The sequence below is a fragment of the Eutrema salsugineum genome, unplaced genomic scaffold (assembly GCF_000478725.1).
Source record: "Eutrema salsugineum unplaced genomic scaffold, Eutsalg1_0 scaffold_5, whole genome shotgun sequence".
Lineage (NCBI taxonomy): Eukaryota > Viridiplantae > Streptophyta > Magnoliopsida > Brassicales > Brassicaceae > Eutrema > Eutrema salsugineum.
The window spans coordinates 2,254,991-2,272,752 of NW_006256612.1; the positions used below are offsets into that span (position 1 = coordinate 2,254,991).

At 35.0% G+C, this 17,762-nt stretch overlaps 5 protein-coding genes and 1 non-coding gene across 6 annotated transcripts; 2 read left to right on the top strand and 4 right to left on the bottom strand.

The window, feature by feature from the left end:
- Nucleotides 1-322: 322 nt before the first annotated feature.
- On the bottom strand, nt 323-1,942 carry LOC18991769 (probable BOI-related E3 ubiquitin-protein ligase 2). The gene is made up of 4 exons (XM_006415092.2): nt 1,631-1,942; nt 1,460-1,548; nt 1,092-1,372; nt 323-989 (listed from the first exon to the last, which is right to left on the bottom strand). The coding sequence occupies exons 1-4, from the start codon at nt 1,681-1,683 to the stop codon at nt 453-455; spliced, it is 960 nt and encodes a 319-aa protein (XP_006415155.1). The 5' UTR covers nt 1,684-1,942; the 3' UTR covers nt 323-452.
- Nucleotides 1,943-3,633: 1,691 nt separating this feature from the next.
- LOC18991770 lies at nt 3,634-5,902 on the bottom strand. The gene is made up of 5 exons (XM_006415093.2): nt 5,612-5,902; nt 5,169-5,230; nt 4,819-4,906; nt 4,516-4,618; nt 3,634-4,437 (listed from the first exon to the last, which is right to left on the bottom strand). The coding sequence occupies exons 1-5, from the start codon at nt 5,731-5,733 to the stop codon at nt 3,835-3,837; spliced, it is 978 nt and encodes a 325-aa protein (XP_006415156.1). The 5' UTR covers nt 5,734-5,902; the 3' UTR covers nt 3,634-3,834.
- Nucleotides 5,903-6,508: 606 nt separating this feature from the next.
- On the top strand, nt 6,509-6,581 carry TRNAA-UGC. The gene has a single exon. It is a non-coding gene; the product is annotated as a tRNA-Ala (tRNA).
- A 2,292-nt stretch (nt 6,582-8,873) lies between these two features.
- On the bottom strand, nt 8,874-9,615 carry LOC18991771 (putative cytochrome c oxidase subunit 6b-like). Its single transcript, XM_024153330.1, has 3 exons — nt 9,348-9,615; nt 9,163-9,244; nt 8,874-9,023 (listed from the first exon to the last, which is right to left on the bottom strand). The coding sequence occupies exons 1-3, from the start codon at nt 9,596-9,598 to the stop codon at nt 8,970-8,972; spliced, it is 387 nt and encodes a 128-aa protein (XP_024009098.1). The 5' UTR covers nt 9,599-9,615; the 3' UTR covers nt 8,874-8,969.
- Nucleotides 9,616-9,876: 261 nt separating this feature from the next.
- Nucleotides 9,877-11,095, top strand: LOC18991772 (putative F-box protein At4g38870). Its single transcript, XM_024152144.1, is given in 2 exon segments — nt 9,877-10,934; nt 10,936-11,095. Coding segments are annotated over 2 exon segments (1,218 nt in total).
- Nucleotides 11,096-13,210: 2,115 nt separating this feature from the next.
- Nucleotides 13,211-15,717, bottom strand: LOC18991773. The gene is made up of 4 exons (XM_006415096.2): nt 15,566-15,717; nt 15,033-15,224; nt 14,593-14,808; nt 13,211-13,770 (listed from the first exon to the last, which is right to left on the bottom strand). The coding sequence occupies exons 1-4, from the start codon at nt 15,566-15,568 to the stop codon at nt 13,531-13,533; spliced, it is 651 nt and encodes a 216-aa protein (XP_006415159.1). The 5' UTR covers nt 15,569-15,717; the 3' UTR covers nt 13,211-13,530.
- Nucleotides 15,718-17,762: the final 2,045 nt, after the last annotated feature.

Consider the following 17,762-nt stretch of genomic DNA (forward strand, 5'->3'; position numbering starts at 1 on the left):
AGCTGGAGCTATTGAGTTTCGCGACTCAAAGAGCTCTGATACCATGTTAGTTAAAGAGAATCGAGAGGAAGAAGACGATGAAGAAAGAAGATTCTGTTATTCATTACTGTAGAAGATGTTGTTACAAGATGTGTATTTATATGAATATAAGAGATTCCGGTACAACCGGTATAGCTCAATAACCGGTATATCCTAATAGCATAATATCTCTATATATTTTCAAATTATTTTACTTTCTATTATGCTTTCAAAAATCATAATCCAAAGTTATTGTAACCATAATCGGAATCGACGTTTCCAAAACTGAAAATCAAGATTAAGGAAGAATACAGTCTGGTATCATACTAAAAGTTTTTGTGTGTACAGTATTTACCAATTTTTTTTGTTTAATTCATATTCTTAAAATGTTTTATGTACAATTGACAAACTAATGGGCTTAAATTTTGGCCCATTTAGCAAAGGATCGCTTCAACACTCGAGTTCCGCAACGTGAGACATAGCGGGCAGGCTAGAGCTGACCGGTCACATTCCGGGCAGATGCTCAGATGCCGACACGGCAACAACACCACCGTCGCTTCCCTTTTCCGGCAACCTTTGCATCTCGGCCGCGTCACCCTTTCCGGATCCACGTAGGCCGATTCGGCATCACCCAATCCGCTGACTCCACCTGCGCACAATAGCTCTTCCTCCGCCGCTCTACTATCTTGCGCCGACACACCGCCACCGCCGTGTACGTTAACGGCCTGATGAAGCTGAGCCTGAAGCGACGCGGCGGCGGTTTCCTGCGCCATGGCTCTCGCTTGCCAAGCCTGAGCCTCGGCTTTAAGCTGCGCCTCACGCGCCTCCAGCTCATTGTGACGGCGCGTGGCTCTCTGTATCTCTGCCTCTTTCTCCCTCAGCTTACGAACCAACGGCTCCTCCACGGCAGAAATAAGCGCTTTATAGTGCATCTTCCTCTTCTCCGCTAACGTACGCCGTAGCTCCTCCGCCTACTCCAAAAAAAAAACAAAAAAGTTTAAGTTTTTACATTCCAGCGAGAACAAAATCGAAACTTTTCGGAAAACCCAATTCATGTCAGGTTAAATCTAAACCTGGGCATGAAGAAATTCTTCGAGTTCTTCGCTTTGCCTATTGATATGTGCAGCGAGAACATCTTCAGACGGATCGGAGACAAGATTCCGGTATTGACTATTCTGCTGAAACTGAGTACTAATCTTTTGTGTCTGTTCTTCGCCGGAATACAATCGGAGTCCTGTGTAGACCATATTCGACGGCGGATGATGATGTTGGTTGTGTAATAGAGATAAGTCTATAACTTGGGGAAACTGCTGATTGCTCGTTGTTCTTCCTCTTTTGCTCGAATTAGAACCACCTATCGAACACACACACACACACACGTTCTCAAGAGAAAAATCATAGATTTTGAAGTTTTGATGGAAAATAATGGAACTTTACGAACCACCATTGTTGAACAACATATTGGTTTGATCAAGAAATTCTCCAGCCTGTGATTGCAACGAGAAATCTCGTTCCTCTTCTTTACCGTTTCTGCCCACAAAAAACCGTAATCAATAAAAGTGAAAAAACAAAAAGAAAAATGTGAAAAAATTTACAGAGAAAATGGACCGACCTGTGATTAAGGAAGATGAGATTGGAGGAATGGTGTTGAGCTTGAACAGCCATTTGCCGTTTAAGGTTTAAAACTAACAAATTATTAAGAGATGAAAACAAAAATAATGGTTAATGATCCAAAAGCTCCATCATCATCATCTTAACGTATTTGAACTCTGTCTTTGTTTTTTTCTCCACCTTTCACACACACACTCTCTCTCTCTCTCTCTTTAGATATATATAGAGTGAGAGAGAGAACGGAGAAGAAAGAGTCTTTCTTTTTGCGTATGGTTTGTTCTTTTAACATCTCTTGTTCTTATGCTTTGGCTTTTCTTCAGGATTCTCTCTCGTGTCTTCAACCACGCCATTACTCTCGCATATTCCAAGGAAAAAAAAAACAAAAAAAAAAACGGAAATCGAAATTTCTACTACTTATACGGTAACCGAGTTCGTATCCGACCCGAACTAATTTTTAAAAATTAAATCAAATTTGTAAAAGATTTTGTAATTTCTTACTACAAACCATAACATATAAATACATTTATTCACCAAAAAAAAATAACATATAAATACATTTGATAAATTGCATTTGTTAAAAATATATCTATACTATTATTTGTAAAGCCATTAATTTTAAGATTAATTTTTTTCTATGATTTAAAGAGTTCTCATAAAGAGTTCTCATATTATGTGGCATTTTTTGTGATTTTTTATGATCGTTTATTAATCTTACAAGTGTGATGTAACGATATTTATTTTAAATGTGTCAACAAGCCTGTAATCTCTTTAGCAACAAGATGTGTGAAACTTGTTTGACATCTTTTTATCTCCTTAGCACATAATCAGATAGACATCAACTTCTTCCCACCTTTTCAATATTTATACATTCAGTTTACCTAAATTGAATTTTTTTTTTTTTTGGTTGATAGTCTGGCTAGTTACAGTAATCATTCTTGGATAAGTGGTCACCGATATCTTTCATCTCCCTTTATTTTCAATGGACAACATCATAAGCAATCCGTTAAATGAAGGGATGAAAATACATGAGTAATGAATCATATAAAGATGAAAGAAACAATAATTTCTGTCTTCAGACTAAGGTGAATATCATATTTAATTTTCTTATTTCAACAACAAGAAAAATCATCCAGATAATACAAAAATCGAACTAAATACAATTGCTAAGTCATCTCCTCGTCACTTTGCTAAAATATAGTTCAAGAGCTTGAATAGGTTACAAATTAGAGAGTAAAAGGGATACGCTTTTACGTAATATCATATAATTAAAAAAGTACATTATATATGACCAATAACAATGATACAATTATTTGAATGTTAACTTAAAATTAAAAGAAGTTATAATAGTAACTTCAAATGAGCAAATTTGAATTGTTTCGTCTCAAGTCCCAACCTATAGCCCAGTCAACATGTGTCTAGTTAGTTTGCAGAATGAATGATATCATCAACATACATATAGTATTTATTATATGCATGTGTATGTATAGAACAAAAATGCATATGTGTATTTAAGATATGGTTAAAACTAGCAAAACAATGAAAGTTTATTTTAGTTCCCAAAAGCTTTTTGATCTGTTTTGGTTGATAGTGGAATTGAGGCTGCAAAACAAAATGAGAATCTAAAAGTTTGGTTTTAGTCATTTTCAAAGATATCTCATTATGGAATATGGTGTGGATGGGATTTTTTCCAAGTAGGGCCAGTTCAATTAGACGACCGGTTATCCAAACTAAACCAATTTTCAGCTAAAGTCAGTGGTTTTGATATCTATAAAGAATCATTTCGATTAATCTTACTTCTATTTAACATATTCTGGTATGAAATAGTTTAAAAGAAAAAGTATGAAATAGTTATAACTTTCCCAACTTTACAAATGCGAGGCAGAGACGAAGGTGGAGAGAAAGAAAAAAAAAAGCATTAGCAGCATTGAAGCCTCTCAATACAAACATGTTTGCTTAACAGGCTAAGAAAAGCATCAGCAAACAAGACTTGCATATAAAACAGGCTTTCTAGAATGTCCAATTAAATCATTAGTTTCTCCAACATCAACAGGAAAAAAAAAACACTACAAAATCATCTTCATTTATGGGTTTTAACTAAAATACAAAATACAAAAGATCAATAAAAATCCAACGAACATACAATCAACAACTACCTCCATTGTTTAGTTCCAATATCTAATATATGCTTAAGGTATGTTCTTGACTTCACAAAGTTTCAACTTTGTCAAAAGATTTGAGATGCTCGCCAATTTTCTGAAGTGCTTCTTCACTGATCTCAACTTTTCGAACAAGACCCGAAACCATGTTCTTCCCGGATGCTGCATTGGAAGAAACTTGACCACAGAGCTTTGATTTCATTTCAAAGCAAAATTTGAGATCCTCTTCGGTTCTTGCTTTGTTCACTTTGTCGATTACTTCATTCAAAGCTGATGTTTTCTCTTCCCATTTGCTTCTTTTGATCCGTCTTTCAATTTCATCTTGATCATCTGATTTACCACTTAAAACCGGTTTCTGAACCTTCACCAAACCGGCTTTGACAGTCTCTGCTATCCGCTTCTTGATGCTCTCTGTTCGTGCGGAGTTTGATCTCAGCCTCAGTTTAAGCTCCGAAACAGTTCTTTCCTCGTTGCTTCGCTCAGAAGCTGCTGCTCCGGGACTCTCTTCAGGAACAGATGTCAATGAAAAGGCTTCTTCGAGTAAATTCACATTACTCATGTACCGATCAAAAGCTTCATTTTCCACTTCAATGTTTCTGTCTCTGTACTCTTTTAGCTTTGTAAACCGCCACTCGTTTAACGCTTGAGCATCCTATAGACAGAACAACAACAGATCAGAGGAAAACAATAAGTAGGAGAATTCTTCAAGACGTGACGACTTCGTTAGTACCTTTATCGTCAAAGGTTTTCTCTGGCGAGAAGCAGCATTCAGGTTATTAAACTGAGCAAAGTTGCTAGAAAGTTGGCGGATTGATGAAACTCTAGTTGTACTCCTGAAAGCAGTTTCCAATAGAAGATATAATATCAAAATAAAGAAACCATCTTTTAGTTCCTCAAGAACAGACACACATAGCATCTCGATATCAACTACTCCCTAACAAAGTAAGCAAACTGGTTCATCATCTGATATTCACTTGCTTGCAAAAGCACAACCAAAGCAGAATCTAAGAAAAATGGTTTGTATAATATGTACCCGGGAGTGCCCTCTGATGCTTTCTGATCTGATGATGGAGTACTTGGCGCCTGCGTCTTCTCAGCAGACGTTGCAGCTGCTTTAAGAACTGCAGTGACAAGAACACGTAAGCCAAAATAACAAACAGTCCATGATAAAATCTCTTTGACCTCAGCACACTTTCAAAGAATCAGTCTTATAAATTTACTCTTTTCTAGTTCCAGGTTCTCTATTGGTTCGACTATTCAGTGATAAACCATTAATTTTTTTTCATGCTAAAGATTGATACTTGTAAAAGTTATGAGCACTAAACTCTAAATCTGATTTATTTAACTGATGATTATCATCTTAGATTTGAGGGAAACGCATACCGTGAATCGGGCAGGGGTTTTCTGCTCTTGAACAGCAACCTTTACAAGATTGAAATGGGCACCTGCCATTGATCACATCCAAGATCAATAAACCAATCTCAGTCCAAATTATCTCAGAAAAAACAGAACTTAGAAAGTCGAAAACTAAAAGCTCAAAACTTTAAACAAGCTGATCAATCACGTAAGAGCAGAGTATAACGTGTTCAAACTCTTCCTCAAAAGAAAACTGATTCATCCCCAAATCATGGAGAGAAGAACACAAACCCTGAAACTTAATAAACCCTAAATTAAACAGTATACTGGAGAAATTCGATTCCTATCAGATTAAAAACCAACGAAATCAGCCTTAAATTTACAAACTAAGCCACCGAAATCGATGTAAGAGATCAAATCTTGCGACGAGACAATGCGTAAAAGCAAGAGAGAGAGAGAGAGAGAGATGCCTGGAGCGAGCGACGTTGCCGCATTGGATACACTTGGGTTTGTTGAGGCCACGGAGAGTTTTGGGAGGCGTGACGGCGGCGGAGAGGCCATTGTTACTAAGAGACGGTGACGAAGCAGACATCTTTCTTCACCGGAGATATATATAAAACGGTACTTAACGGTCGAAATTGAAAACCGTTTATTCACGATAGAGAAAGAAAGCTAACGACCAAAAAAAATCGTCGAGTAACAAATTTTGGAATCGAAAGAGTGTTTTTTTTTTGTCGCTCTGATTTGGAGAAGCTCTCTCTCTCTCTCCTCGACGCTCAATTTCACGGCGGGTCTAGGGCGCCGGTTATTAAATTGCCACGTGAGTTACTTAAATGGGCCTGAGTAAAAGCCCAATACGTTTTTTCTTCTATAAATCGGATTCAATTAAGCCACGACAAAATCTCAAACCCAATTAAGCCGAACCAAATGATTCATAAAATCGTTTTTAAATCTCGTTTCTCTTAGCTCGTCTTGGTTTGAATCGGTTCAATTCATCATTTAGATTTCTTGGTTTGTACATATTTTTTTCTAATAAATTCATATCCTTGAGCACTTTAAAACAAAACATTATATGTTGAGAGATTGTGAAAGCAAACTCCAAACATAATTGGAAGATTCTCTTTTTTTTTGTTTTTGGAAGATTCTCGTTTACGTTTACAGTATTGTCAATTAGCTAAAATGACGAAATACAAGCTGAACGGTTTGGTTTAATCATCTTACTATTATTTATTTATTTGTACATTTTTCGTGTCATATTCTTAAAACATTTTTAAACGGTTTGATTCGATACTTATTTATTTACGTGGTCAAGCATAACTAGAGTTTATTAAAAATTATTATTTATTTTGTGTCAAACATTAACAATTGGGGATGTAGCTCAAATGGTAGAGCGCTCGCTTTGCATGCGAGAGGCACGGGGTTCGATCCCCCGCATCTCCATATTTTTTGCCCACTTTCTCATTTTCCTGTTCGTATAATCCGATCATTAGAAAAAAAAAAACAAAAACAGTCTTATCTTTTTTATAACGACACATTCACGAAATCAACGTTAACTTTTTCAACAAGTCACCGGGATAAAAGAAACCATAGCTAGTGTTTCTTTCCTTTCTTCCTCGGCGAAACAAAGCAAGATTTTGACAGTTTTCTTTTGGATAAGTTATATTTTCAGGAAATTTTGTTGACAAACGAGAAGCCGTTGGTCACTACTCAGGGTCGATGACCCATGTTTCCAAACGAACACGAGCAGCAAGAGCGCGAGCCATCTCTATCACTCCAAGCTTATATTATATATCCATTAGAACAACCCAGACAAGGTTCAGTTTCTCTGGTCTCTTTATTCCTAATTAGGGATCTTATGAAAAATGGTTGGAATGTTATGTAGAGAACGACCTCAGGGTGGAGAATCCGGTCTATCTCCAAGAACAAGTCCACTAGGCCTCAGCGTTCTGAGCCAAGATGTGTGTGAAGCAAAGTGCTAGTCATATGTTGGCGGATAACTAGGGAATGGTTCACACCTGCGCAAAAATAGTTGGCCAAGAAACAGTTCTTGTTTCAGCTCAAACGTTTTAAGTGAAAAGAAGATTAAACCGCTATGAACAACATATTCGAGTATTCTATAAAGACCTGAGGGAAACTCACTCACTAGTCATGTGGATCGCCAGCAGAACCTTGGATCAAGTATCTTTGCAAAGAGGTATGGAAGCTTGCGAGCTACAACAAGTAGGAAAAAGAAAGAACATAGCATCAATGTGACTGTGAGTAGTAAAACCCAAGCTTAAGGACTCTGTTCTCATAGTCACCGAGATGAATACTGTTTTCTGCCAAAGAAACGTCTCATCTTGCTGACCTGTGAGACTTTAGCAGATTTTTTTCATAGATAATTCATCCACCCCCGATGAGACGCTTGTTTAGTATCCAGTGAATTTCCTTGTGGTTTCCTTGTAGGAGAAGTTAACACCAACTTTCACTTACATTATCTATTGTTTATTAATCTTTGGATCGTTTTGAATCAAGTTTTTTAAGTTTGATTTGGTTGGAATCAGTTCGATTCATTTAAATTTAACATCTCTCGATTCTTTGTTTGGCATTTACATTTGTATATACTTTTCAAAGAAATTTATAACCATGAGCATTTTAGAATAAAAAAAGAAAAATATTTGTTGATTGTAAAAGCAAACACCAAATATCGATTGTAGATTCTTTTTTACGTTTATAGTAGTATCTAACAATTAATTCGTTAAAATGATTGAAGAGTAGACCATTTGCTTTCATCATCTTAGTATTGATCCTTGGATTTGATTTTCCTTATCACACAGAAGTGTGTAATGCTAGACAACAGTACACACCTAGTGTGTAATACTCTTTTACAACTTGACCAACAGCACTTTTGCCCTTTATTGCCAAGCCGCGCGCTGCCGGTACAGAAGGAGAACCGGCTGGTTCGATCGTAGAAACCAAAATCTTAGATATATTACTTATCCAAGTTTTATAATTTTCCAGTTTTAACAATTAAGAATCGGTCCTTATCAAGCACGCAGGACTAGATATGCCAAATATCTTTGAATTCCCTTTTTCGTAAGATTTTTTTGTGGATCTAGTTGCAATTGTTATGCCAAATATCTTTGATTTCCCTTTTCGTAGGATTTTTTGTGTGGATCTAGTTGCAATTGTTATGCCAAATATCTTTCAATTCCTTTTTTTAGGAATTTTTGAGGATCTAGTTCGCGATTGTCATGCCAAATATCTTTAAATTCCTTTTTTGTAGGATCTTTTTGTGGATCTACTTGCAATTGTGTTGTGTATATAAAGATGTTAAAACTGATTAAAAAAAAAAACAGTAAACCATTCTGCCAATTGACTTCTACTTCGAAGCTTTGATCTAGACCCATCATTTAGTATCAAAGCGTTTATCTAAAAGCTCTGATACCAAATGTTGGTTTTAGATCAGAGTTTCAATGTAGAAGTAAACTGGTAGAAAACAAATATAATTGCACTTACATTTTTAACATCTTGGATCTGGAGAAAGGAATGTTGGAGTGTATGCACACACGAAAATGTGAGTTTCTTGTGATCGAAATCTAAAGCGAATGATTCGAGAAGTGTATTTGCTTTTTAATTAAAGATATATTTTCTTTACCTAAAAAATGCATATTTCTGGTACTAGAAGAAACTTTTACGTGATTCTTTGGCTAATTTATTTACAATTAACTATTTGATTTATATCATTTTGGTTTTAGTAATGTCGACAGTCCACACAACGACCAAACTAATTAAACATCTCTTCTTCATATATATCAGAGAGACTATGTGATAACTGATAATCTATCTTCAAACTGATGATGGCAATGTCCCGAACTTTCTCTGTTCCTCCCATTTTTCAACCTTTCATGTGATAAGATGAAAAAACAACAAAAACAACAAAAGATCAACTAAAATTAGATTTCTAATCAGAGTTCAATAATTCATATTCCATCTTAATTATTTTTTATAAAGGAACAATACATATTAAATATTTGCTCACCAATTTCTCGGGGCACATCGAACGTACATACTCTCTCAAGTGGTTACAATCATTCGCATCTCTTCCCTTATCCTCAAGACAGCTACGTATTAATTAAAATCAAAATATTTTAAAACACTAATCACATGCAACCTTAATCTCATTTTACTTTAGTGGTAATTTTTTTTTAAAAAAAAAGAACTTACTTATGGTATTGCATGTACCGATTGAAGCAATGTCGCGTTTCACTATTCACCGGAAATTGTTCATCCGTCGACAAACCAGTCTCTCCTCCGCCGTCTTCTCCTCTCTTAGCTCGAAATGTCGCCTCGTTCTCCGGTGGCGGCGACACCGTGCCGGGAGCGTGGGCTGGTCTTGGCGCTTGCTCGCCTCTCGCGACTTTACTCAAATCGCGTGATCTCATCTTGTCTCGTGGGTCCATTTGCGCCGACGACATCTCCGACCAAATTCCCGATGTTTGAGTATTTGCCTTCGAAAGCAACTATTTTTAAAACAGAGGAACGATCAGTGACACGTCATAGCGGTCGGAATACACGTGGCATGATCGACAGATCCGAACGTGTTTTCTCTCTTGTAGTAATGTCAAAAAATATGGGCCTAAATTTTGCATCTTAATCTAAAATTGAGCCCACCGTATAAATGACTTAAACCCTTAGATAAACCCTAAATCGCAAAACTCTAAAATCACTCTATTAACAAACAACGCTAAGTGGAATGAGATCGAGTTGGTATCGTGTTTTAGTCTTCTCCGCCATGAAAGCACAGAGAAAGAGGAAGAAGAAGAAGAAGAAGAAGAAGAAAGGTAAAAAGGGAAGCGTAAGCTTCTCATCATACTCGCTTCCGCTTGATCTCATTATAGAAATACTCAAACGATCGCCGGTTAAAACCCTAATGAGATTCCTCTCCGTATCTAAGCTCTGGGCTTCAATCATCCGTAGTCGAAAGTTCATGAAACAACACTTGAATGAGTCCTTGAATAGACCTAGAGGTCTCGTCTTCGTATTCAAGTCCAAACATTATGGTTTAACTACACATGAAGCATCACCTTCTCTTGCTTCTTTAGCAAGTTACCTTGTGACTTGCCCAGCCATATTTTCTGCTCCTTCAGTTCACGGTTTGATATGCTATGGATCTCATTCTACACCCGGGGTATATAACCTGTGCACTAGACGATCCATTACCTTGCCAGATCTCGATTCATACTCAGAGACCTACATAACTCAATTATATTTAGGCTATGATCCCATCGACAGTGATTATAAAGTGTTGTGCGTCATGATAGAAACTCCTGAGTCTGGCAACACACGAGGTTTAGCTATGGAGATATGGGTTTTGACGCTGGGAAGTGAGAATTCTTGGAAGATGATTCAAGACAATATTCCACCTCACTCTCCTATAAGTCAAAACGTGTGCATCAATGGTGTTTTGTATTATCAAGCTTTGACCGGCGAGGAGCTAGAGAATTCAGCAATCATGAGGTTTGATGTAAGATCCGAAAAAATCGATCTTATCAAAGCCGTAAAACTTGATGATCTTGTCAATGAACCTAGCAACTTTCGCAATTTTTCAAAGCTGATAAGCTACGAGGGAAAGCCAGCTTTCATCGTCTTTGAAAAGTACTACGCATATAATATCGCTTTGTGTGTTCTAGAAGATGCTGCTAAAGAGGAATGGTCGATGAAGACTTTTGTTTTGCCTACTTTAATTCATCGGTCTGTTGATAGGTTTCAAAGGTTTCGATCCACTGACACTAAGACTGGTGAGCTTTTTTTTTTCAGGTTATCTACTAAAATCACTTAGTGTTGCCTATTGTGATCTGAAGAAACTTATAGTGAGAAGAGTTCACATACAAGATATCCCTGATGAGTTTTATGATGCAGGAGATGTATACCTTGTCTCCTCTGATCAGGTTGAGAATCTCATGTTTTTGTAGGAGATTTCTTTGATAGAATATTAGAACAGAATAAAGGATCATCATGTTCGCCTCCGAATTAGTTGAGTTTTATATATCTAGCTAGTTTTCTTGAAAGTTTTGCATGCATTATCTATATTCTTTAGTATGACATAAATTTTTTTATTTATCCAAACTCAAATTTATCTTCAGTAGTAACAGGTTTGTATGACCAGTTTTTCTGATCAAATGTTATAAGAGCATGAACATCGCGGTATGTTCATGCGTCTCTTGTGATTAAAAAACATTTTTTAATACAAATAGATCTCTGATTTTGCTGGAGACATCTATTATATTAAAACCATAAAAGACGGTTTTCAAAGACAGGTGGAAGATTGTGATTGACTATTCAATTTGGGGAATAATTTTTTTTCTTCCTTTCTAATTTTCCCTGACATAATTTTTTTTTTAAACAACTCCAAAAGATCTCTACAATGTTCAACCAAAATACATAAGTTACTTATACGAATCTCAAACCCAATTTTATTATTAAAAAACTACTTAAAACCCCTAATGGATCTCTACAATGTTCATGGTCTAAGTTTCATGGTCCATAATCCCTTCTTTTTTTACAGCACTTAAACACATCTTTTGATAAATTAGATAAGATTAGAGCACTGTCATGTGGATTTGTAGTATTTAATACTAAACCGAGTGTATAAAAAAAGGTAGGTTAATGTTGGTCACCAGTTTCTCAAATCATAACATACTGTTTTTTTTTTTTTTTTGTAGACTTAAAAAATCAAATGTCACGTACCACTTGGCTTAAGATTATCACTAAGAATCAATTAAACTATACTATCACATTTTTTTATATTTTCTTAATACATTTAATTATTGTTGGACAATCGGACGAAACAATCTACGTGGTGTGAGTGGGTTTGGCAACATCATGATTCATGACACATGCTTATTCCAGAATTGTTCCTTCGTTTATTATTTAGTACTAAAACAATAAATAGGGTTGGATTTTTAAAATATTGTGTCACGTTTCTAACAAGTTCTTGAGATTCCAACGGCCGAGATTACATCATCGGCAATGTATATTATGCCGTTTGGGCAATCGGATGGGGCAAATAGAAAGATGACGATAATGGGCCCCACTTCGGCCATATAAAGCTTAGAAAGGCCCATTCGCTATGCCGTTGGACTCTGTCCTTTCTCTTTCTTTATTCCCCCATAAAACGCATCATGGTTTTGCCCCTCTCGAGCCATTCTCGTCTGCCAATGATTTAAAAACACGTGGCCCAAAAGTTACCGCACGTGCAAAACTCAACACTCATGCTAGAAATCTAGAATCTTGAAACTCGAGACTTTTATTTACAGCCTTTCTTAAGACTGCTTGATTTTTATTAAGAAGGATATTTATTTAACAAAAGATATATATATACACAAAACCATATGATATATGATATCTAGCTTGATACATGCATCGAGATTAGTTTTAAGAGAATTATGAACATCCTCCAAAAGATCTTTGTGATTGCTTTAGGCTTGCCGTCCCCGTTCGGGATCTTTTTTTTATGAAATAATAAAATAAAAATCATGTTTTAATAGGAAGTTGACTTGAAAATAATTTTCAAGGGATACTAAAAACAAGTCATCCAACTTCATAATAATTTTCAAGGGAAACTAAAAACAAGTCATCCAAACTTCAAAATTTATGAAAAGAAAAAATTACTATACTTAAAAAAGGATTAGCACTTCAACAAAGAAAACACTTAACTCTAAGCAAGTTTCATACTTAATCTATAAATATACATGTATTAATTCTACTTAAAATTAGAAAATCTAAAGTCAATGTTCAATGTAAAATTTTTAGATGGCATGTACAAATATTGGTTTTGTGTACTGTATTGTCCTTCCAAATGTCAAATAATCAGATATTTTAATAATGGCGACTTTTGAAAGCAGGAAGACGACTCTATAGTCAAAAACGTATAGAGGATCAAGTGAAATCTTCTTTTTCTCCATATTCTCGGGTCTCTTGCAATGTATCATTTAGCAATGCATATACTTTTCAGAAAGATACAAGTTGATATCATGTTTTAAGAAACTAATAAATGAGATACTATGAACAAAAAAACAAGAAACAAGTACATCGAAAGTAATATGCCTTTATTTCATTCACATTTGCATTTGCATTTACATACTTATTACTATTGTCTTTTCCCACAACACTATTCTACATTTACATATGTACCCTTTGAGCCCAAAATATACATGCACAAGTATTCCTTTCATGCTTCATTCTATTATCTTTCCCACTCTTTACTCCTTCATATCTACTTGATACTATGAGGTAAGATTTTCTTTTTACATTGCTTTAGACCATTATAGACATATATACATACATGTACCACCCATAAACTACTAGTGATTGTTATTAGCATAAGACTATATGCATTACCATTTTCTTAGTATTCTATGATTAGTCCTCCAAAAGGAGCACGGTGCGGAATTCCCTTTCTTCGTTTTGCAATTCGGCGATTCACAGCCGATAAAGGTGGTGTTGATGGCGTGAAACTATTATTGATCATGTCATCGTTCTTCTTGAGCCTCTCGATACTAGTACTGCTATACGAATCATCAGAATCTGAAAGATTGTTTGTCCAATCCTTTCTTTTCTTGACGAAATTCTTGGAGATTCCAGAGATCTAGTAAAAAAAAAAACAATATAAGACAATAATGTATTAATGTAAGTTGTATTACATATTTGCTAGGGTTATCTTAGTCATTTGTCTCTTATAAACAACAAAAGATGAAGATGTTGAAAGCCATGCAAAAAATAAAAGTATGAAAACGAAAAGACCTTTAAAATGGGTTAAATTACTTAAGATCGAAGCTATTAATTGACTTGGAATTTTCTCCCCTACTTTCTCGTCAACCCAAAATGCTACGGAGTATTATTTTTTTAGCTCCACAATTTCTTGAAGTTGCTATCATTGCCCCCACATTTTCTCGCCCACCCAACAAGAAAAATCCCTTTATTTTAAGTCCCTTTCTCAATTCCCATCAAACAAGGATTAAAAGAATAAAAGACGGTCTAAATACAAAATCAATATTAATAAGGAAATTATTGAATAGTAGTTAGCTTACCCGTTCAACTAAGTTTATACTTATTATATTCTTCTACCTAAAATAGAGTACATTGACCCCCAAAAAAGCTATTTCTTGAGTTAATTTTCCTCTACAGGTAAATATATATTTACATACCCCAAAAAATGACATTTATGTTATTTATCAGCCTTTTCTAGACCCCAAATACTAGAGGTTACAGCTTTGATTTTCCCGCATTTTCTCAACCAAACATAGAAACTCTTACACTTTCTCAATTCTATTAACCAAACAACAACACACCAATAACTTCTAAAGCATTTAAGATCAAAGACATTAACTCCTTGACAGTTTATTTTCACTGTAATTTTTTCACCAGACATATTTTTATCAAGAAAATAATTTTTTTTTTATTTTGTTACCTTGCAACCGAGAGAGCAGAATCTGAAAGAATCGACGAGGCTTCGATAACAGACTTCGCAGGTATTGACAACACCTTTGCCTGGTCGAGGCTGAGGTCTCTCGTTCAAGAACACAACCTTAGCACTGTTAATCACATATGTCTGAACTCCTGTTATGTCCAGAAATTTCTGAATCTCAGACACTCTTATCACATCGTGATACGATGATCTCCTTATCTGTAAATTTAATCAGAATCACCAATGAAAACAAAAAGTAGATTACCAACCAAACTAACAAAATCACCAACCAAACTAACAAAATCTGGAATTAACCATAAGCACTTTCTCTCTCAGTAAAAAAAAAAGATATAAACTTTTTAATTTAAGTAAATCTGAAATTGGAAAGAATCTTCCACAAGAAATCAGATCTTTTCAAAGAAAAGTGAAATGATAAAACGAACCTGAATGGCGTGATGATCCTTGTGGAAAGAGAGGCAGAGAGAACAGAGAGGGCCATTAGTACAGTCTAAACAGTACATGTTACACTCACTCTTGTGTGAATCTGAGTGTAATTTGCATTGTACGAAGAATTTCTCTCGAAGCAGAGGTTTTAGCCATGGAGGCCACCTCTTATTGTTTTCAACTTCAGCTCCCTGAAATAAGAACAATCTCAAGAAGATTAGAATCGAAAAAACGAAAAAAATTGAAGTTCTGATAGTTGTTCTTATTGGAACAGAGTCTAATTCTATATAGAATCAATTCGGAGGAAAAAGATTCGAAATTTGAGAGAACCCATTTGGGGGAAAATAATGATTTCGTAAGAGAAGACTGATCAAAGCTAAGAGAGAAGAAGCTTAGGTGGAATTTGAATCGATCTCTAAAAGGAAAAAAAAAAACAGAGCATTTATAACCAAACTGAAGAGAACCCATTTGAAGAAATAAACAAATTTTGACATATATATCTCTTCTATTCGTGGAATATTATTGTGATTACCATGATGATTCTTATATTTGTGGGTTTGATTTCTCTGACAGTAGCTTGTTAATTCTCTTCGATCGCCGGGTTTTAGTGAGAGAAAGGGAGGGAGGGAGAGGAGAGAGAGTGGCAGAGCAGAGCAGAAGCAGAGGAGAGAGAGATGCGTGTGTAAATACAAGAACGAAGAGAAGCGTTCTTATCCGCACAAAAGTCGACTCTCCCGACCCTAAAACCGAACCTAAAACCCGAAGCTGAGTTATTGCTTTTGCTATGGAGGGTTCAATGAACGGAACCCACCCTCCCACTTTCCTTCTTGGTTCTTCTTTTCACATTTATTATTGTTTAATTATTTCCAAATAAAATTAAAAATTCTTGTTCATTTACATTTTAATGTGATATGGGAATAATTAATATCCCCTTCATTTCAAGACTTCTTCGAGACAAATCAAGAAATAAATTAGTACAGTAGTACTGTTTTAGATCGTCATTAATGATCAGTAACGTAATTATTGTTCATCTGATTATTAATTTTACACGTTTACGTTGACTTTGTTTCAATTTCCAGTCTCTTTATTTCATAGTAAGTTTTTTTTTTTTCATAATATATGATTCGTTTATATATTTTTCACATAAACTAAGAAACATGTCAAAAAAATCTATTATACACCTCGAAAAACAAATTGACTCGTTTGGTTCTGAAAAAAAAAACAAATTGACTCTTAACATTATGTTCTGATACAATAAAAATCAAAATGGTTATTTATTTGAAAAAATAGTGTTAAACAACGTTTTACTTGTAATGGATGGAACATTACATTTGAGTTCTCTGTTAAATTTGTAAGTGTGCCAATTTTAGAGAAAAACACTATTTTCTTTTAACTATTGATCGTTGAATAGAATTGGAAAACCAAAATGTGGTCAGTGATTTTCCTAGAATTTTGTATTTCAGACTTTTTGAATAAATGGTATATATCGACCTTTCTTAAATAAAATTGATATTATTAATCGGGATCAATTTTTATATAAAAGTATCATAAGTTAAGTAAATTAAGGTTTGGTTTTTGAAACTGTTTTCCTAGCTGGTTCGATATACACATGAACTTCTTTAACTACACTAGTAAATTTTTGTTTTCCAAGTATTTTGTTGGTAATAAAAATGTGGTTCATAGAAATTATGTTTTTCAATTAGAATATACCAAAATAAGTTCTTTACAAACCTGTTGTGGAACAAGGTGGTCGAACTTTTTTTTTGCTGGTTAGATTGAAAGATCAAGTTTCACCTATTACGATTTTAGGGTAGTCATTTTATAGGTTATTGAATTAGTAAGAATTCAATTATAGAGTTGGACAAAATTCTCGAACCCAATCGAACCAAACGAAATATTCGAAGTTAATGCAAAATAAATTATAAAATAAATAAATGGGATAATTTTTAGATTCAATTATCCAAACTAACCAAAATTTATTTAAAAATTATTCTAACCAACTTTATTTAAAATATTAAATAACTAATACTAAATATTAACAAAATTAACTAAAATGAGCTGATTAAACCAAACCAAGTAAAACCAATTGAGGCCATGAGCGAGGGACCTCGAAGAATAATAAAAAGGTTCGAGCTTCCCGGTAAACATGAGGCTATAACAGATTTTGCCGGATATTAAAGAGAGACGTTCGTACTTTCGCGACTTGGTCGGAGTCTTTGGGATGAGCATGGGTATGACTTGGTATAAACATTTTGGGCCTACTTTAGATGAACTTTTTAAAGGTTTAAGGGTATCCGATTTTTTTTCTTTTTTAATAGATCTATCGGTTGATCTAGTCAGTCATAGTAAGAATGTATCGAAGTGCTATAGAGTGGATTCATCTCTGGTTCAATGGTTCAACGGAAACCATAAACTCCAAACGAACTTGAGTCAACAGACTATGAAATCCATGAGATCCAAATGGATATCTAATTATTGAATTTGAACCATTCTAAAAGTTTGTCTAACTCTTTACCGTTTCCATCTTCTCAAGTCTGTTCCTTAGCTCAGTCATCCACGTATAGTTCATCGTATCCATCTTTTTGTTTCTATGTTTGTCTATCCTCCTTTTTTTTTTAAACTGATGTATCCAAAAGTTTTCTAAGCTCAATATTAATCATTAGCGGCCTAACAAACGGGGTACACATCAACAATTTGCTAATTTAAACGTGGAAAGGTGGTTAGGCGGA